Source organism: Rhipicephalus microplus, chromosome 8 (assembly GCF_043290135.1).
Source record: "Rhipicephalus microplus isolate Deutch F79 chromosome 8, USDA_Rmic, whole genome shotgun sequence".
Taxonomy (NCBI): Eukaryota; Metazoa; Arthropoda; class Arachnida; order Ixodida; family Ixodidae; genus Rhipicephalus; species Rhipicephalus microplus.
In genome coordinates, this window is record NC_134707.1 from 6,692,527 (window position 1) to 6,714,743 (window position 22,217).

The 22,217-nt window shown below is 40.6% G+C and overlaps 1 protein-coding gene across 1 annotated transcript in view; it reads right to left on the reverse strand.

Annotated features, from left to right (window-relative positions):
* THADA (Thyroid adenoma-associated protein homolog) overlaps positions 1–18,970 on the reverse strand; it is a 104,680-nt gene extending 85,710 nt beyond the window's left edge. Inside the window, exons 1-12 of the mRNA XM_075872312.1 lie at positions 18,680–18,970; positions 16,771–16,868; positions 16,044–16,162; positions 13,487–13,632; positions 10,705–10,737; positions 9,507–9,555; positions 9,236–9,426; positions 7,837–7,922; positions 4,737–4,909; positions 3,904–3,969; positions 1,668–1,791; positions 840–906 (exon numbers count right to left, since the gene is read on the reverse strand). Of these exons, the coding sequence (XP_075728427.1) occupies positions 840–906; positions 1,668–1,791; positions 3,904–3,969; positions 4,737–4,909; positions 7,837–7,922; positions 9,236–9,426; positions 9,507–9,555; positions 10,705–10,737; positions 13,487–13,632; positions 16,044–16,162; positions 16,771–16,868; positions 18,680–18,755 (1,228 nt within the window). The 5' untranslated portion in view covers positions 18,756–18,970. The remainder of the gene's footprint in view (positions 1–839; positions 907–1,667; positions 1,792–3,903; positions 3,970–4,736; positions 4,910–7,836; positions 7,923–9,235; positions 9,427–9,506; positions 9,556–10,704; positions 10,738–13,486; positions 13,633–16,043; positions 16,163–16,770; positions 16,869–18,679) is intronic.
* Between the last annotated feature and the right edge of the window lie 3,247 nt (positions 18,971–22,217).

The window sequence follows — 22,217 nt, forward strand, 5'->3', positions numbered from 1 at the left end:
GGGGGGGGGGGGCAAAACCAAAATGAAACAAAGTCACTTTGTCATGTTGCAGAACCAAAAGTATGCAACTTGCAAGAAAACTATATATTTGAAATCAACATAAAAAGTTCTACAACTCAAGTTTCAATGCTCTAGCGTGAATATGAAAAAAAAAAGAAGTGTCTTTAAGTAGCCTGTTCCATTAAGCTTTACACGGCTAGTGTGAATTCCTCTCCCCTTGACCTACGTAGAAAACCTATTGGAGGGGTCCCACTGTACAAGGGATATCCACGCAGACTTCTCAGAAGGACATAAATGCTGCGCGGCTCCTTCTTTGGTGTCTCTATGATTTCTTCTTGTAATAAATAACTACTAAGTAGCACAACTTTCTGTCATCCAAATTTTCCTAGATGATGAAAAATGTATGAATCAGGATTCAAACCCGTGACCAACACCTTCCAGTGGTAGTCATTCAACCATCTGGGCTGATTAGGTGGCTGTAATATTACAATGTGAGGGCAAATTATTTGACAATTCAAACCACTTACACTAGAAATGACTCGGTTCTCGATTCCAACTCCACAGCAGGACGAATTTCTAGTCTGCTTGTAAGCTTTCGCTGTCTAGAACATCATTATGGAGTGTGTAAGTGCCTGAATACAGTTTAACACTCATCACAGTATATGCTGTTTTCTATTTTGTGAACACTACGATAAGCAATAAAATTGACTAAGCTCGATCATGTTGTATGCCACCATACCTGCGATATAGTTACTGCTTAGTAAAACAGTCAAACGAGCATCATTGGTCTTGGAACATTCAAAGCACGGCAGAAAACAAGAGCTGTCTGGAAAACTTACTTGATGCTAGCAGGATGTTCATGTCAACAATTCCTCTGAAGATCAGCCTGGCATGTTGGCTTACCGCCTGAGCACCAATAAAGAAGAACACAGTAATTTCAGAAACACTCAATCACGAGAACATCCCACTGGTGTTTAAGTTGAGCATAATGGCATTGCAAAAATTAAACTGGTTTGAAGTATGATCAATAGATAATGAAAGAACTGTCTCTCGATAACGAGCAGAGCTGGCAAATTACACACATGCAATTTCAATAAGTCTATGCTGGCGTGTGATGCACACAGACATTTACACTTATGTTAACCACTTTGACTGAACCCCAGCGGCAACACGCCGGCTGTATGATCATGCACATCACAGAATCAATATTATTATTACTGCTGCAGTAGTAATTAATATGTTACTACGTATGGCATGCAGGAATAACGTGCAGTGAAATAATGCAGGAACAATATACTATCACAATAACAACAAACCTGCACTGGAAATTACCTTGAGATAAGAAAAAAAAGTGGCGCTCACATGTGCATACATTTACACACCGAGACACATGAATAGAGAAAAGCCCTCCCATGTTTTAAAAAATGCATCACTTACTCACCTGAGTTTCAATTACAAGCACACTAATCTCACAAGAATAATATAAATATACGTAACACAAGCTATACCAACATTAAAGAAGGAAAAAGCAAGTCACTGCTTACACTGTCAACACAGATACACAGGAACACTTTAAAAAGCACTACAATATTTTAATCTCAAATGTTGTTTATTAAATTTGCACCAATTTTTTTTTCCAATAAAGTTGCAGCCAGGCAATGACTCACATCAACATAGTGCTCCCAGTAGGACCACACAAAGCGAAGAAGTGGCTCTGTCGCCACGTGCCTTTCACAGAGCAGCTTCCTCGTGAAAGCAACATGGCGTTCGTTGTGCGATTTGAGCAGTTGCCTGGAAAAAGAGTGCCCACAAACAGTGATTAAACACTTAAGTTTCATTATAACAAAGTTACATCTTGCACAAAAATAGGTTCGTTATATCTAAAGTTTCATTATAAAGATATATTCTTAACAATGTCTCTATTGCAAGAGTATATTTCATTTGCTTCGTTATAATCAATATTACGATGTATCCCAGTTCGAATTATCGAGGTTTGAGTGTACATAAGGCTTCCACTGAATGGTGGTTAAGTGGGCATGTTTTGGTATGTACACACATTCATTCCAAGCATAGCAGAAACGAGACCCTGAATAAAAACTAGTTCCCATTAGTTTGCACTCAGTACTATAAAAAAATATGCTCTACGTGTGTAGAGTTGTCACAGTAATGTTCTGAGCCATAAGCAGCACATCAGAACATTTAATCCAATCTGCCAAGCTGGATTATTAACAATCACCAATTCATCAACTTTTTAAATATTAGCTTTATAAAGAAATGTAGAATACAAAAGCTGCAGCACTTGTTCTGAAACTGCAGAATATTTTATCGATGCTAACAACCAATCCAACATGTGCAATTAACATATATTAGTTATTCTTCCTAATAAATATGTTATTGAGCAAAAAGCTTAAAATTTACCTGCAAAATAGTTACTCTTGAACAAACAAAAACATTCAATAAAAAACCTGTGGCATTTGTCCTGCAAAGTCTAATTATTTCATTAGTGCTAAGATAAATGCCCTGTTTCAACGTCTTTCAGCTTTTCTTTAGAGCCCGCAAAATTAAAATATGCACTTGGTACAAGCTAGCTGAAACACCATGCATGCTCATCTCGTTCAACATCATCATATGCACATTTAAAATTTTTTGCAGGACGAAAGAATCTTTCGTTGAATTGACCGTCTCACTGGAATAAACAACTCTGCCTTATGCAAGCTAGTTTCCGAATTTTCATTGGATCACTGGCTAGTCAGCTGCTAACTATGAAAGTATATCCCCTGCCTTTGCGTACAGAAAACCACTATCTGTTCTGTGCACTGCGCAGTCTGCCTGCTTATTCATTTTAAAGTGAACTAGAGCATCAACTACCATTAATTTCTCTCTAACCCCCTCGCTTTCTTAGAGTGAATTAATGTAAACATAATAACACAGCTATGGCTGCTTGATATTCACTTCTTATTGTAGCTGTGCAAAGCCAAAAAACAAAAAATGGGCACAGCAGCATGAGAAAGTTGCACCTTTATAAGCCAGATTATGCAAATCAATGCTAGAAGCTACACACACAAATGGCACCTTTTAAAGCAGACTTTACTTGCAATCTTCATTCCTGTCTGCATCCACTACAAGCTTTGTCAAGGTTGAGACGCTTGTAATAATTTAAACTAGAAGTCTACTAACCTCTCCAACTCTCTGCAAGCACAAACACTCTACTAGTCAAACTTCAATCTTTTCACTTTAAAAGCACTCCTGTTTTGACGCAAATGAGTCACACTAAACCTCAAATATAGTTTCAATATATGAATAACTAAGAAGCATAAATATTGTACATTAGACATGATCACATATGAGCTAAGTAAAAAAAAAAAAGTCAAGCCATAAAAAATGCACGTTACCAATGAAAAAAAGAAAAGAAAGACAAAGAAGTAGCACAAACATTTCGAGAATTTTCTGAAGGTTCATTCAAGTCTTCAGCATTAGTCAGCAAAACATTTAAGGCTGACTCACACTCACTAAAATTTTTCTTAATCAGACTGACTCAGACTCAAGCTCATCAAAATATTACTCACCCGGATTCATGGCTAGATACCGACATTCAAGTCTTCAGCATTAGTCAGCAAAACATTTAAGGCTGACTCACACTCACTAAAATTTTTCTTAATCAGACTGACTCAGACTCCAGCTCATCAAAATATTACTCACCCGGATTCATTGCTAGATCCCAAGTTCGAGTGAGTAAACTTGAGAGTGAGTTTGCCAATCTATGGTTTTTAGAGAGGTGGTTTCGTTTTAATGGTGCTTGGATTTCAGAATAACACAGTCCTGAACTATGACATCACATTACTGCTACAAAACCCAACAGTAAACACAAAAATCATGGCAAATACAAAACACGGGCCAGCTTACACTATACGGTTTACCAATTGAAGAACAGTTTTGACGCAGGTTAGAAGGAAACCGGAATCCCGAGACCTAGAAAAAGAAGAAACTGGCGATGAGAACCTGTGCTACAAATAACTTTTCCAATATTTTCTATTCTTCATTGTCTAAAAAAAAACTACATGCACTTGAGTCCTTAGAATCTGCATAATAAGGCCAACAGTGTAGAATAAACAAACGAATTGCAATAACAATAAGGAATGCACACACAAAATAACCCTACAGATGCTGGGTGCCTTCAATTACTATTGTTCTCACTAGGCATGGGTGAATTTTAGTGCAGAATGCTCGAGCGAATATTACAGTAATTTAAATGAACGAATAACCATGCACACTGCAAGCATCCCCTGTAAATGGGGTTTCACTGCAGCATCATGTGCTGTGAAAACACCATTAAAAAAAATATCATACTGCCACAAAGCCCCACTTCAAGGCTAAATGACCATATTACTTTCACATCAAGTTTAGAAGATGGTTATTTACGTATTTTACCAGAAATTAATAGCCTCCTACAGAAATTCATAACTTGCTACTATTCAAAGTTGCTTCCACAACAGTTTGAACCAAAAAAAACGACATTTGCAAATGCCTCGTTCAAATTTCAAAACATACTGTGGAGACTTGAGGGCTTAAGACAAAGGTGTTCATTTTTTTATAACACGTGATAACTAATAGTCTAAATACTCAATTCGAAATTATTCGACTCCAATCACTATCCACTTCCAAACAAAATTTACTATTTGCACATCTCTGGTTCTTCACCCTTCGTTATGCACACAATAGACAGATAATGTGCTTGCCTCTCGTGAACAATGAGCGCCCTCTTGAGCAGTACGTGGAGCAGTACAGTGCGGTTTTCTTTGTCTGTCTGCAGCAGTTCCTCTTCGCTGAGCCCAGAAACGAGGCCACCTAGGAAACAGATTTCAGCCAGGGGAGACTCCCGAAACCAGTCCTTGGGCCACGGATCGAATGCCTGGCCAGAAATAAAGGCATTAACGCCGAGGCACCAAAACCACAAAGGGCATTTGTGAGCAATACCAAACCAGTTCTATGGGCATGATGTATGGTTTACAAAGCAGATGCCAACAAGGGCGACAATAACCCCCCCTTCAGCGGCAGCGTGCACAATTGTATACGTCAAATGTAGAGGCACGTCACGCACCGTGTGTTTATTAAAATGGCTTGAAACGCGGTGTGCATATTCGTGCGTGCTTCCTCAGAGGACAAATATCGATGGTTTAGCTTCCTTATGCTGCGCAATGCTGCAGGGCATCACTTTGCTGGCGACGCTACCATGTTCGACGACCAGTTGACGCGCTGTGTTCCAGGACCCACGTCAAGGCTACTTTTTTTTTCTTTGCTTGAAATGAACGCAATGAAAACACACGCTGTACTTGCAATTGGGCCTAATGCTTCATTCTTTTTTATGCATAAATTGATTCTGACTGATTGAATAATAATTAGATACTTAATTAGATGCTAATTAATGTAAATTACTTAAATTTGTGCAAATGCACAACATTCCTTCATTTTTTTTTCCCATGGAGTGTAATACTCAGTGCCTTGCGATCATGTCATGCAAATTGGAGACATTTGCAAACAATGAATCATAATTCGCGTCTGAAAGAGATAAAGACAGTGATAGGTGCTTATAAGCACGGACTATGAGGATAAGTGCAGATGACTAAGTAAAGACTTCTCCCCGATGCTTAATATATAACAAAACCTCTCAGATACATTTCTGATTTGCACGATTTTGCAATACCAATGTTTGCAAAGTCATTATCAGGTGAAACTGCATGATGTTTTAGTTAACTCAGATTACATGTTTTGCAATATGTAGTAGTCCCAATTTTTCCCGTGCACATAGTGTTAAAAAAATATCTGAATGAGGTTCTGTAAACCTAAGGCCATCAATCGCTTACTGACCACCCTGCCAAATCTTTGGGCATGTTTGTCCTTTTCACATCCATCAGTGTAGATCTTTCCTGCACAACTTTTACAACTCTCCCTAATGCAACCGGTACTTGTGACAAAGCAACGCAATAGCTCAGCAAGAAACGTCTGTTGCAGCCTCAGTCGATTATGTAGAATACCAGCGCTGTAATATGTGGTGAAATGGTGCATACAAGACTGTCTAACCCGCCTCCACAAGTGACATCGATATCCCCAACATGTCAACAGTGGGAACTCGGGGTTGTCTTTTGCGCCTTGTGTACTTCTTGTCTCGTTCCTGATAAATACAATTATTACTGACACTTGGAGCAACATCAAGTAAAACGCCGTCATTAACTTTTCTCGCGAGCCAAGTGACGATTTCGAGTGCGTCATGACGGCACTGCATACGGTGCCTCAGTTAATTCTGCAACTTATCAGCGTTTGCGGCCTTCATCTCGGACAATGAGAGTGTTCATTGGTGCAGATGACAACGTGGCTCTTTCTGACTGCATCGATGCTGAGACCATGGCACCCATTGCCGGAGCCGCAAAAGTGTACCCGTGCGTTTATGAATATGCCAACGCCTTCGCTGCCACTGCTAAGCAACCTTTTTCCGCGCTACAAAGCTTGCATCGGCGTTCTGCGTCAATCAATGCTGTTGTGGCCGAAGGAGCTGAATGCGCTTATGTGAACAGGTTCAATGATATTGAGGATGATTGCTATTTGACGGCACACAAGAACCAAGACAAGTTTACGAACTATTTTCGTGCAAAGTAAAGTAAGGTAACTTGAAGTTCACAATTTTTCCTTCATTACACTGTAAGCGAATTGTTATGTTAGCACTTGTAACGATTTCCAAGGCCTAAAATGCTTTAATTCAGGCCTTAAATATGCATATTTAGTATTTCAAATTATTCATATATCAAACTATTTCGTGATCTCCTTCGAGTTTGATATATCCGGGATCGACTGTATTTGCCAATATGCTGAGATATTCCTAACTGTAGTTGGAAGTCTAACCAGCACCCACAAAGGACTGTGTTTTAGGATGACCATTCTTCAAGAACATTGCCATAATATCAATTTCAGTGCGCGTTGATTGAATAAAGGGGAGCTAAGTGGTCACTTCGAGCACATCAGAAAACATTGGAATCAACATAAATAGCAAGCGGGTTTACGCAGCCATGGAAAAACTTAATGGCACGACACCTTGATTTATTCAATTTCCTGAAGACCAGTTGCCAAAATAATGTGATATCCTTAACTATACTTGAAAAAAAGCTTTGAAGTCTGGAGAGGCCTCGCTCAAGGACCGAAGCACAGCAGCCAATCACTTCGACGACTAAACAAGGTCCTGCTCATGCACTCAACTTTGTTTCCCTAAACGAAGTCACCAACTGTCCGGCTTAAGACGCCTGTCTTGAGTGCACCCTCGTTGGTCGCAGGCTTGTGTGCATCCGTCTTTGAGGAGGAAATGCCATGGAATTCCGAAGTTGCATTCAACTGTATGCACTGAACCATCCATATTACAAACCCGGATATAAGGAAATATTGGTTATAACGAAGTAAATAAAAAATAGTCTTGCACCAGATATAGTGTTAGAAATAAACCTCTATAGTGGGTTTTTTAATATAACAAAACTTATTTTCATGTAAGATGCAACTTTGTTATAACGAAGTTTGAGTGTATACAGAACACTTGCACCTAACGGCCAGAATAACTGGGAAGCATTATGGTCAGCTCCATGGCATGGTGGCTACCTCGCCAACGCTGCCAGATGCAAACATCGGGTACAGAATGTTTCACCACATTAAAAACCTAAGTTCGTAAAATAAGCACATGCCTTGCTTTTAATTTTGCGGCGACAACCACTGCGAGTCCTGCACTAACGAGGACGCAATCAGCCAGGCTTAAGCATTGCTCCTTCCAATGGTGAAATTTTTAGAATGCCGGGAGCATACCTTCTGAAGCTGCCCTTCGTTCCTGACCCTGAGGATGAGTGGGAGGACGGTGCCTGTGCTCAGTTTGCAGGTCAGGATGGAAGAGTCTGCAAGAAGTGTGAAACACCTTGTGAAACGCCTTGTAAAATTCTCAGAACCTCAAGGGGTTCCGAGATCGCGGTGCTCACGTAGCCAGCCATGTTTACGTGAAAACCACACTCTGAAACCAAAACTACAGCTGTCAATTGTCTCCAAATAATTACCCTCGTGGGCTGAAGCAAACAAGCCTTCCAGCCATGATAAGTGGGTCGTTAGCTACTCATTACAAATAATGGTCAAATATTAGGTATGACTCCTTGCAAAAGACAAACCTATCGAATGATATAATTTGCAGTGCTGTGCCTGTTTTCCCACAGATGTTACAGCTGTCTAAAACTACAAATGCATTTTTCCAGATTGATGTTCTTGCTCAATGCGCTCAGCCTTGTGGGGGTTCTTCCCATGTTGTTGAGTAAACTTGACAAATTTAGTATCAATTTACTCGTATTGAAACAATCTGAGGGGTGATGCTATTTGTATTACTCTTGAGTCTTTCTGCAAATTATAATTAAATATATTAACAAGTTAATAAAATAAAATATTAACAGTGAATGTTCTCCTGCTTTCTTACCTAGGCACAGCTCGAAAATGAATAGAAATAGCATCACCCCTTATATAATAGCATAGGCGTTGGGGCCATGCCCTTAATTAAATACTTGTTTTAGTACGGCGAAATTGCCAGAAAAGCCCGTAAGAAGTAAGCGCTAACTAATTGAAGATTTGAGCTCACAATGAAAACTGATCAAGACAATCGAGTTTTGTTTATAATGACTCAAAAATAAAAAAATATTTCTTTAGAAACTACGTTTCCCCTTAAACCTAAATAACAAAAAGATTTTTCGCATACGAATAGACAACAATTTGACCAACCCGAAAACACCATTCTTACCGCGACACGATGCTTAGTAGGTGAAGAAACGCGCAAAAAAAAGGGTGGTGACGCCACCTTAAGATTTCCACGCCAAAAACCATGACATAAGAAATTTTGAAGCAGTCTACTATGTTCTATATAGCTTTCAATCGATAAAAATGAAGCACATTGTAATCTGTGTGCGTCATAGACTTAGCATACCAAGTTTCAGAACATTTTATCGAGGCAATGCCACAGAAACGCCAAAAATACGTTTTGTAATTTTTTATGTCACGTGTGGAGATTTCGGCGTCAAATTTAAAAATGAAACTTCAAGTTAGACTTTCTCCGCTAATAATCAACTTAGGAAACATATGCCATTAGAGTTCTCAGCATGCAGTTGGTAAATCTAAAGCAAGTCATTGTTTCTCTTTAGTGTCCTTTCAATCGTGCAAGTTGCCGACGACAAACCTGACTTGAGTAGATGTAGAAGGGACGGAAAGATCTCCTCTGTCCAAACCATGAGGGCCTCCGCGCATGGTTGTACAGGGCTGTTTTTGCGCTGGCCCGACGCAAATTGTACAAGCAGCCCGACCGCTTTGACCACCTTGGCAAGGAGTTGGTAACAGTCGCCCACGACTTGTGTGTCGCCAGAGCAGGTCCTGAAAAAAAAGGACCCCCAACAAAGTTCTAAGGTTGGTGCGTTTTGGGTAGAAATTAAAATGATCACGTGATTACTTACGTAATAGTTTCAATGCCTAAATTGAGCACTTGCTTCAGGTACGAAAGCACTGAAAAAAAAAAAACGAAGTTATAAAATAAATTCAACTTCATAGACGTTTTTCGAAAACTGAAAGACAAAAGTTTTTATAAGGCTGAGCATATGCTGCCCTGGATATTTCAAACCTAAAGAAAGAAAAAAATCAAGAGTGTTTGACTACATGACTCCGAAGAACCCAGATGCGAACATGAAAGGGCCCCTTTTGTAACTGTTCCGAAGTGTCTCGTATATTCGTTGTACACTATACTGCTAGTACTCCGATGTTATAAAGATATGTTTTTTATCGTGAAAAGTGTGATACACCAGATTATACCATATTCTTTCAAGATTTTTCTGTTTCTGTACGTATATTGCCAGTATGTTTACATTGTGTTTTTCACTCCTGTGATAGCCATAAACAGGGCTGACAATATTAATACATGAATGAAAGGAAAGGCTTCTTCTGTAGCACTTCAAGTTGGTAGTTCCGACATTTAATCATACGAATCAGTTAGATTGCAAAAAATAATTTCTACCAGTCCACAGTGGGATATGAGTGACAATTTCAGAGAAGGGCTGCAGATGCAATACACAGTAGTGGTTTTTCAAACTAACTTGCACAATTTAACTGATCTGAAATGGCCCACTCAGATTCTCAGCAACATAACGGTGCTGCCCTCTGACAGTGCTACTGAAAAATAGGGCCCACTTGCTGAAAACAACAGACAAATGCACTTGACAAAGCCAATGAGTTGGACATGAACTCAGGAACACTTTCAGTGACAGTATACTGTGGGTATGAGAAAGTAGTTCTGAAATCCTAGGCAAACCAGTGTGGAAGTATCGGAAAATTAACAAAAGGGAATGATTGAAAAACATCTTTCTTCTCTCTAAATGAGAATGACAATTTTTTACCAATTTAATGACAATAATAGTTTACCTAAAGTGATTAAGTATTGGCCTTTAATTCCTCTCTATATACAGCATACACGCATGAATTAATGTCAAAAAACCTCATGGCAGGCAAACTGTAAAAGAAGTCGTGAAACTCATAAAAGAACTTGACTACAAAAGAGAGTTAAATTTGACCTACAGTACGGCGTTCATTGAATTGAACAAAATCATCTATAACACTTAAAAAAAACCTAGCTACACAACATTGCATGGGGAGTTTACTTACCATTGGAAAAGCAGCGCTCGACCGACCGTAGTCCTAAAATGAAAATTGAACAGTCAAGGCTAGCATCAATAATACAAGCACACAACCAAATTTATAAATTATCAGACATTAAAGGTATACTGCAGCAAGCAACCGATATGTTTTCTTTTTTTTTTTGCAATGAGTAAAGGCTGGTTTTATAGGTACTGAAAAACTGAGCTTTAGGCACCCTAAATAGGCTGACAATACACTATTAGGCCCCGATAATCGTAAATATAGGTACGATATACTTCAATGAAATTCAAATTTTTGAGGGAATACCAGTGGTATCTGTCTATGACATGAAAGCCAACAAAAATGTTTTAGTTTATGATGGTACAAACGCCAATGATACAAAGATGCAAATGCATAGCCATGCATTTTTTTTTTTCAGGGATTGCCAAACACGGTTTCTGCTTTTATTGTCCAGCATGGTGAGCTAAGTGTCCACCTTCGTATACAAACACTACTGGGTCTCCTTTATTTCAGCGACACAGTAGCAAATAGCGAGACTGCTAATAGGCCCCAAAAGGGTCTTTTCGCCTTGTATTAACCGAGTCTAATCACACAAAGCGAAAGGGCCCCTCACCAGATTTGAGCATTCCGAGCAAAGAGAAGTGCATGCACTGGGCGTTCACGATCCCAGCGGCCGAGATTTGCAACGCTACATGCCTCCGGAAAAAAGTGAAATGTCAGACTGAACGCCGCTTGCCCTTCACCTAACAGACGCAGACCCCAACATGGCGGTCGTGATGTATACAACAAGGAATGGTCCGGCATATGTCAAAGTAGTGTGTGATACTGCAAGCATTATTTGAGGGGGGGACATTTATAATTTGTGCAATTTGTTGCTTGAATAGAAGTAGGAAGCATGATGGAAATATTAAAATATACAAACAGAATTTGTGTGCGTTATTTTTCCTTAACTTCATATCGAGCAAGATGCGAGACTAAGCTGCCTCAATTTCGTTTGCATTGGTGTTCTTGCCATTCTCGCATCATGCCACGTTGCCAGCCCAGACCAGGCTTGGCGTGTTTTTGGTGCATCGTTCCTTAGAGAAGTTCCAGCCGTGCGATGCTGTCTACAGTAGTAAGAATACATGACTCATGCCAGCTTCATTAAACGTGCGCGTATAGAGGAACCCATCTCACAGAAACAGACAGTTTGTACAATACCAAAAAAAGCCAAAACAACTTGGGCATGTCATGCGAATGTAACCTTGTATGTGCATGAAGTGTTGATGCGTCTGCATCATGAGATTTTCTGGCTCTGAGTTGCTCCGATAGCGAAGAGGGCAGGGAAGGCATTTGGCTTAAGTCTACACCGGGCGAGTGGCAAAGGTATCAAGCTCACCTCCTAGCATCATGCTTGCGCGGCTCGTAAAGAACCGAGTAATAAATTCTTGTTGTACAAAGGTGTGGCACGCAACTGCTTCCAGTGTCTAACTAAAATTTCTCGCTTGACTATGGTGAAGCGCCCTTCAAGAATGAAATGACAAACAAAACAAAAACAACATGGACATCAGGCTTTTTTTTTACCTACGCTCTACGTTTCCCTAGTAACACTCCATGGTTTTGCATTCATTTTCAATTGTCCTGCGGCTGCACAGAAGCACCTCCTGTCGGGGAGAAGCCAGAGAGGTGCCGAGGAAAGAGGACGCGGCGTAGATGAATACATATGTAGAGGCTAATCGGCCTTCCTATTGGCTAAGGGGCTTTGTAGCCTTGACCGTGCTGAAGGGAACTTCTGAGATGAAGTAGAGGTTGCACCCCCGTAGAGTTCCAAACGCTCAATTTTGCCCGGTAACATAAATACCGGTCACCAACTGTACTCGGAAGCAAAGTTAGAGGTTAAACAGTGTTTATATAGGCACCAATATTGAAAACAGGAATTTATAGGCACTTATAAGAATTAAGGCACAAACGTAAAAAATAGGCATTTACGGGTACTATAAAAACACTGTAAAAGTCCTTAATTTCTAATTTATACTCATACTCATATATCAAAGTGGCAAGATAGGAATGCAAGAAACAAAATAGGCATTTGTTTATAACCGGTCTCTAGTAATGAGCAAGATGTTTACTCGTACTAACAAAAATAAAGCAATCGACTGAGTTTAGATGCTATCTGATAAATCTGCACGGGGGAAAAAAAAATCTGTAAAAATGCATGGCGATTTCAAGCTGCGATAACCTGTAAGTGCTTTATTAGTGTTAATACCATAAATATTAAAGGTGAACTGACATGTTTTCAAGATTGCAAAAACTGTCTCACCATGTTACTAACAGTTACAACAATCTAATAAATGGCAATGATGGAAAACACCTCAAGATACTTTTACTTCATAGGTTCGAGCTTTGGGTCCCTATGATATAAAATTTTCAATTTAAATAAGAGGTTATTCATTAACTGGGAGCAGTTTTTTCATGTGCATTTAATAAAACCTTCTTTTCTATCACAGCCGCCAACAACAAACTGAGAATAGCTTTGTCATGGGCACTGTGTGTAAATATGGAATGATATACGGAAAGTGAATGTTTGTATTTCACAGTTGGAAGTACACTCAAACCTTGATATAACGAATTTGGATACAATGAATTATTGGTTAAAACAAAGTAAGTGACCATTATTTTGGTTGATCATAAATACAGTGTTACGAATAAATACTTATAACAAAATTTTGGTTATAATGAAGCATTTTTGTGGCAGATGTGACTTTGTTATAATAACAATGAGGTTTGAGTGTATAACAAGTGTCCTTACCTAGAGGTTCCGACAGGCAGTACAGAAGATTTTCCACATTGTGCGAGATCTTGTTCAGATCAGTGTCCGACATGACGAGCGACTCCTTTAATGCTGCAGACAACTGAGGCAGCACAGTAGCAGCAGCAAAACAGGCTCCCAAAACCCTGGGGTGGAAAAAATTTACTGACAGTCAAGGAATTAATAAAGTTCCCTTTCAATTAGTATAACACCAAATTATATATCGTTTACACAGCCCCCAAGGAATACTTTTCTATTTCTAAATATTTTTGTACATTGTGCAAACATTCTCTTCTCTTTTACGCGTATCTCATGTTTTCTTGTTTCTTATATTATGTATTTGAATTGTTTACAAGCGCTGCTCTCAAAATGCACATTGCAATTTTTCTTCCTTTCTGTTGATGCAAACGTCAAATTTTTTTCCATGTTTATCCTGTACAGGAGGTCCCAATTCAGTCTACACATAAATAATGAATTGCAATAACTTGAATTTATGAAAAGAATAAAAATTTCCGATTCTAACTGCCTAATGATAATCTGCCTTTTCCTTTTCCTGCGCTACCCTCTGGCGTTTTTGTAGGGGCCAAGAGAACTGGCATTGCCCGAACGCGAACGAAAGCCTCCAAGACGCGGAGTCGTTTCGCGGTTTCTCCGCTAGGAAAGGGCGCATGCGCCGCAGCATAGTGAGAAAGACGAAATTTAAGCTCAACTTCGTGTTGTGGCAAGGTCAACTGCGTTTGAAGTTTTGCCTTCCTGCAAGGCATCTACTGTGCCATAAATCATAATTTTTGTGAAGTAGGACAGCACCAACAACGCCATTAATCATCTTTCTACCTATAGGCAAGGTACCCGCTATACATATATCAGGTACGTGCAACTCGTTGATGGTGCACCGAGCTGACAACGATGCAGAGTTATGGCCGAGCTTATTGCAGTGGGTGGGAAGCATCAAACCACACGCTCGTTGTGCGACCAGCATTGCGTGATAGTTGGTTGTCATTGCACACTTCTGCTACGCTACATTACAAAGGCTAACACGATTCTTTGCCCAACATGACATCGGCGAAGGGTCTTTTTGGAAGTGAGTTTCAAGCACCAGCGTGGCTCTGGGAGAGAACTCCAGTGCAGAGAACTCACGCTCAAATTCCATTAGATCCCAGGTATTTTTTTTTTCTCTCATTTTATTTCCTTACTGTCTTATCGGTTATGCCATCAACAGCGATGGCAATGCCACTCAATCCAGAAACGGGCGCCTGAGAGCTGCTCTAAAAGAAATGACACAAACGATGACGTAACCAACTGTGGTCGGTTACCATGCCCCAACGCCAAATCCTGCATTTTCATGTGAGCTCGCACTATACGACTCAGTCTACAAGGGTGCTTTTTGTTGTCTGTAATGATGGCAGCCAAGGACTGCATTTTTAAAACAGCTGATGGCAAGGAAATGAATAGTGAGAACCCCATTGATATATTTGTTCTAATGGGACCACGAAAATGTCACTAGAATCAGTAGGAAGTGATGATAATTTTGACAGCCATGTCCCAGGCCCAACACAGTCAAGTGGATCCCTAGTTGTGCCATATCAGGGCAACACTTCATGAATTCATTCTCAACTTGTACAGTAGTGATACAGTCATCAAAAGTGAAACTTTGCAGTTTAATCACTACTTTGTGTTGATGCTTTGATCATTCACTGCAACAGGTGGTCATTTGCTGCATGCTTACTACTCTGCACGTTTACTACTCTTTTTTACAGAAGACTATTTCCAGCAACAAAGTACACCTGCATTCTGTCGTAACACATGACCTAAACATATTTACAAGGTTATTTTGTAAAGACCTGCAGAGCTCATGCAGACAACTAGTAACAATCAAAACAAAAACAAACAGGACTTCACATGTTGAGGACGACGTTATTACGTATCTGTGGGTGCACTGTAAAATTTGCGAAGACACAAATTTCATATCACTCAGCAGTGACATTCAAGCACAAAACTTAAGCGCCACCTCACACCACAAGTAATTGGGAACGAGTTGTGCAAGTGAGCTTCCTACTGCCCTACATTAAAAATAACTCCTTTGTTTTCAATCATGCAAACTGGTGAAAGTAGTTAGCCCCGCTGTTATCACTTTTTTTTTAACTTCTTTCAGCACTTTTTTCCACCCCCTTTTTTTCCTCTAGTGTGAACTGATCAGACCAAGCTATCCAGCTATAATCCTCGAATAATACATGGGCACATGCATTAATAAAGTGTACAGTACAATAAACTTTCCAGTTGACAATCAGCATTTGTATTTTATCCACGCTTTCTTTTACCTCTGTTCTTGATCTAACTATTGCTATTTGTTTGTGGTGACTTTTGTACAAAACCTTGTCACAGCAATGTTACAAAAACCAAAGCCAGACGCAGGTTGAATGCATGGTCCCAAGGCAAGTATCACTGCGTTTCAAGAGCTTTCAACATTCCATTCAGTTGGGCGCTTCAGGGCCTTCTCTTCATGGTCCCCACTCAAAAAAAAAAAATGCAAACTGTACAACAAAACAACTCCGCAGACCTGAACGCAGCCTTTTTGACGTGTTGCCCATGGCTAGCCGTGATGACAACATTGGACAAAACTTCCACAGTCAGCTCCTGCAAGACTACGTCCTTGCACCGCTGGAGTTCTTGTTCGATCTGGAAGTAGATATGCATTGTTCAGCTATGCCTTCACCCTTTTAGACGCTGCCAATGAAGAAATGTCTGTAAATGTGTCAATTCACTACGTTACTTCAAGGCACTCAATATTATATTGCAACAAGAATAATGTGATAATAGCTGAATATATGTGTGTTATAGTAAACTGCTTTAATAATTAGGTTGCAATTACATATCTATTTATCCTAAACTCATTGATGCTTACTTTTTGCATGAACAGAATCGAATTTCACGCTAGGAATATACTACAAATTCATTTTTGGTTAAGTCAATCTTGTTCTGCTTTTGACATTGCTTGCACGAAAAGGCACATCGCATGCTCGCTCGTCGAACGTGGTAGTGCCTTCAGAAAAGTGATCACACGTATCAGTACACTGCAAAATGAAGTTAAATAAAGACAGACTTATTAAGCAGGAGGTTCATTTCATCCATTTCATCCATGATATATAGTGGTCTTGCTTAGCCGCTACTTGATGCAAATAGCAAAAACGAGTGGTGTACACAATTGTGTACACAGTGTCTCAAAGAGTTAAACATGATGCTTCTTTTATTACCAGAGTAACATTTTGTAGAAAATGAAAGTATACCTTTTTTATTGCAGCCACTTGCTCCACGCCATCAGGGCTGACCAGTGTCTGATAGAGCTCGCCAAGCAGACTGCTGCTGGGATTTCGTACCAAAAAATCTGGACAGTGACAAAGATAACAGAGTCACTTAAGGGCAACCAGTAAAAAACCTACCGTTCCATCATTGAATGAAAGTGGGGGAGTGGTTGTTTGAGGGCTGGTTTCTTGATGTTAGGCATAACCTAATGAAATCAACCGAAAGTGAAGGTAAGTAAGATATAGGGAACGTTGACGGTATGTTTTAACTCTAGTGTAGTAATTATGACCCAAATGTAACGAAATTGAAGTGCATGAAAAATAAACTTGGCATTCACATCCGATGCATTATCTCAAGGTTGTAGACTCAGTCCTTATGTGCGGCAAGTTGATTTTTCCTGGACTTGATTCCTTTCTTTTTGTGTCTTAATTATCATACATTCTAGTAATGCCCCCTCCACGTTCCTCGGGTTTATGGTCGGTTGGTTTTATTATACTGTACTACTATTGGAACAAAAGAGATTGCAAGCACAGCTTGTGAAAAGTGCATCAAAATACTGAAATGCATATCACTCATAATACTGACTTAGACAGACAATCAGGGGGCAGTTGGTACACCTAGATGGCTTGCACTGACGTCACTAAAACCACCATGTTGGAGTACCAACATTGTAGAATGAGAACATTGTGATGTCACATTAGCATTATTGGTACATCACATGCTCATTAGTTTGATATTCATGTACACAGACACAAAACTCCATCAATGTCATTATCACATTAAAGCAGGTTAATCACTGCATGATTATACTGCCTAAGCGGCTATGTTGGTGCCATGTACGTCCATGATGTCACGCGCAAGTTATCAATTCATTGGGTAAAAGGCGAAATAATACACCGACCAAAAAAAGAACACAATTTACATGACGTTCCAGCCCCCCATACAGGAAGGAGCCTAGATCACAATCAATTCATTGTTAAAAAGTGCAATCTAAACATAGTTAAGTAAAGATATTGTGATTAACATGAGGGAATGCTCTATTAAGGCGATGAAGATTGTAACAATATAGTGCTCGTACAAAGTAAAGACGCATGAACGGCGCTTGCTCTGTGTCCTTACTTGTTTGTGCTTACATTGTTTTAAACTATGGAGATTATAAAGGCAATTGGAGTGACGAAAAGTCGTTGAAGACAGGAATGTTGCCAAAGTCAGTGCCTTGGCAAAAGGACCTTTTTGTCAGAGCCACAGGCGCTTTCCTAGAAGCGTTTATGTTTGAGCGAGCAGTGGTGAATATGCGTGTTCTCCTCCCTCACTGAGGGTGAGGAAGGGTAAGCTAGACGCACAGAGAAACTGCGCTAAAGGAAGCAGTTGCATGCCTTCACGAGGTCAAGTACTCTTGTCGAAACATCGGCTCCAACAACATTCTGGCAGTTATACAACGTGGCGACAGAACGCAGCGTGACCATGCTCAAGCGACGCGAAAAGCATATGAGTGTGTTCACGGTGCGAGATCTGCAACAAAAGTCTTACCTTCTGGTATGCGTTTAGTTCAATCTAGTGATCAATGTGAAGTTCCATAGCGTTTTGACAGGGGAACTCAGCGATTGATCGCAATTAGAGGAGTTTCGTCTCCGTATCATGTCCAGCGTCACTTTAAAGGAAACAAGCGCTAAATGGGAAATAACCGACAAACTTCCGCCTACGGCGACCAGTCAGGATACTGTACAAGAGGGTAGACATGGAACGCGGTGGAGTAAACACCGTTCCAAAACAAGCACACCTCGTGTTGTACTAAACTATGCTTCTTCATCTTAGCAGCTACGTGGAACGCTCGAACCACTTCGTGAGGAGAACAAATAGAGCATGGATAACGAAAAGTAAAACTAAGATCACCATTCAGCCGGTCGAGCACATGCTGAGCCGATTGAACCGGCGAAGGCTTCACAGTTTCGCCTTTCTTGCGGACCATTTCGTACTAATCGAAGGAGGATTCTGGTTAGTTCAAGGCGTCGCTGGGAGTGTGATGGGTGTTCATTTGGGTGCGAACCCTACGAAGCGCGCGATCAGTCGGCAGATTGACACGTTCGGCTTCCCATATGACTGACGGCACAGTGCACACGCACACCATGTGCTCCTACCGCTCCGACATAGACGAACGCGGCTGCTTGCGACGAGGAAAGCCACAACATGCGATTGGTTGCTGTCAATCACGTGGTTAAAAAAAAAGTGTGACACGCGCTAGAGGTATGCAAGCACATACCCCTTTCCAAAGTGGTTGCTTCTTTTTGGATTTCATGTAATAGGTACTGTAGTACAGGCATTGTCATCGAGGAAAAAACTGCGCAATGCAAATCCTTTTCAACATTAATGTTATTTGTGTATTTGATTTACGAAAATGGAACGGCGAATAAAATGCTATTAACACGTTGAAGTTCCAGTTCGGACAAGCCTTTCTCTGTCAATATTATATTTTCTTTCCATGATGTGCAGAGAACGGGTGCGCATGAATAAATTTTATTGTAGTTTACACACTGTACTTGAAGCACGCAGGGAAACATGCCGATTGGATCGGCAGCCTTTGTTCACTGCTGATCTCTACGGTGATCACCTACCAAAAAGCTCTTCGTGTAACGACCCAATGTCTCTGACTTTGCCCGCTAGGTGTACGAAGAAAATCCATAAAGTTTCCAGGAATCTCTATGGAAAAATTGGACGTGTGTCATCCCACTCCCAGTTTGTAGCTTCTGGCACTCTTGCCCACGACCTCGTGTTCCGGCTTCTTCATGTAACGACCCAATGTCTCTGACTTTGCCCGCTAGGTGTACGAAGAAAATCCATAGAGTTTCCAGGAATCTCTATGGGAAAATCGGACGTGTGTCATCCCACTGCCAGTTTGTAGCTTCTGGCACTCTTGCCCACGACCTCGTGTTCCGGCTATGGTGCTAGCCACCATTCTGGCCTTGCCCAGCACAGGCGGGCGTACTTCAGAGGCGGGAAACGCACGTCTCGTTCGCCATATGCGTTCGCCTCTTGGCCAATGATCAAATACCGCCCCCCCCCCTTTATTTTTTCAACTGGCCTGTGCCACAGTACACCTATAAACTACCATTTCCTGTGCGTTATGGCGCTGCTGTCGCATCTCGACCACACGTTTGTGCTTTACCTGAGGTTGGGACACAAGGACTACTTGTTTGAAGGCAGAATATGCAAGAATTCAGTTGAGACTGAAGGAAGAGCTAGTATGTATTTACCTCGAACTTTCCATAAACATTGAACATTTCTTACAATTTCTGTTGTGAACATGACAACTTATTCCTGACACTGTTGGCCATTCTTCAGCTTTGAGTATTCTTACTTCTATCTATGGGGCCTTATTCTGAGACAATCACTTTCAGTGACACTATCGCTTTGTGCAACAGAATCATGCATATTCAGTGGTAGCAGGAAGCCATTGCTTGCTCACCCTTCCCAAAACAGCAGGCCCTGGTCTTATGGTGACTACACCAACTCGGCATATATACAGACTTGCACTCATCAGGGGCCGTGCCAGAATTTCAATTTAGGGTAGGGGGTACAAGCAAGTCCCTTCGTGGTGTAGGGGACAAAGAGGAAGGGAATTTCTGCTGTGCGTTTAGTATACTGTTTTCTCTAGCACAGGCGGGGGGAGCAAAAAATTTGGGGCACAGTAACCCAACTATGCTCCCCACTGACACAGTACCTGCTTAGATCTCGTCCACACCACTTCAGGATAAGGTTGCTTTGCTAACAAATTGATGACTCAAGGCAGTGCTAGTTCAATGAAAGGTACGTCATTATGTCATCAAACCCCATGACAAAATGTGGTTGCGAGACGTGTCCAGAGGACTGCGAATCAGGAAAAATATTAAAAACTATGAAAGTCATGCCTAAGTTAAGATGTATAATGACCAAAGCGCACTGCAAAACTGAGGGCAAATATGCTCGTCCCAAGATAAATATTGACCACTCAATCTCTGAAAAATTCTCTATCTGCATGAATTACTTTAGTGCAACAAAAATTCTTGTTCGCATATATAGCGTCTGGTGCACTAGCTAGCTGTCAATGTAGTATGAACAATATTTGTCATGAAAAGACGGAAAATTTATTAAATAAACAGGGTTAATATCGGAAGTCAATGTATGTAACCACTATGAGGCATCAAAGCAATCTGAACCTTAGCTATAAGTCAAATAGATGCAAATTAATGTCTTCCAGTCTCTTTTTGCAAGTATATCCACTGCTCTGTATATATTTCCCAATTATTACGAGCCATTGAAAGCATCGAACCCAAAACCGTTGATTTATATACGAGTTTTAACGCTCCAAAACTACCATATGATTATGAGAAGTGCCGTAGTGAAGGGCTCCAAAAATTTCGACCATCTGGGGTTCTTTAACGTGCACCCAAATCTGAGCACATGGGCCTACAGCATTTCTCCCTCCACCGAAAATGCAGCTACCGCAGTTTGGATTCCATCTAGCGACCTGCGGAGCAGCAGCTGAGTACCTTAGCCACTAGACCACTGCGGTGGGGCCCGGAACTGTTACAGTAGGGCAAGTGCCAAAAACTTCTGTTCTCAAAACATTGTTATTCATCAGATAACATGGCAACTTACTTTGCATACTTTGCCAGCTTTTTCATTTCCCTACACTGTTTCTCAAATTATGTTTATTTCTTCTACACTGCACTGTTGATTGGTACTAGGCAGAAAAAAAAAGATTGATAACTGGTCCCCCAAATTTTCCAGAATATTAGGTCATAGAAACTTGCATAACATTGGAGACAGTTACATGAATAACGATGCACATTGTATTGTAAGTAAGCAAATACGATTACACATAGTGACACATTTTTAGCACACATTAGTCGGACGACAGATTTAAAAAATCTCACCGGGTCCTTATACAGTGGCCTCATGTTTAAATGTCTGCTTCGGCTGCAGGGGGTTGTGAGTTTGAATCCACGTTACTGCCGGATACCCACTAGTTTTTTTAAAATGAGCACAAATATCTTGGTGTCAATATCTGGTTTCTGGTTTCACTGGTTTCCGCACGTATACAACATCATTTTATCCAGTAACAAAACTTTAGGCTTCTCTAGATGTCATCTACCATACGCCCCTCCTCATAATTAACTCATTGCCTACAAGTTCCTAGTTCGTCCAAAACTTGAATTCACATCTGCGATCTGGAAACCTCACCAAAGTTACCTCACAGATGCTCTAGAAATGGTGCAGAACTGTGCCATCAGGTTCATTCACACATCGTATTCATACAATGTAAGTGTATCCTCACTAAAGGTGGAAAGAGGCCTATTCATTCTTTCCTGTTGCCAACTCGCATTGCCAGCCTATCTCTATTACACAAGATGTACCACAGTTCACTCAGTCAGGCAACTTATTTCTCACCACC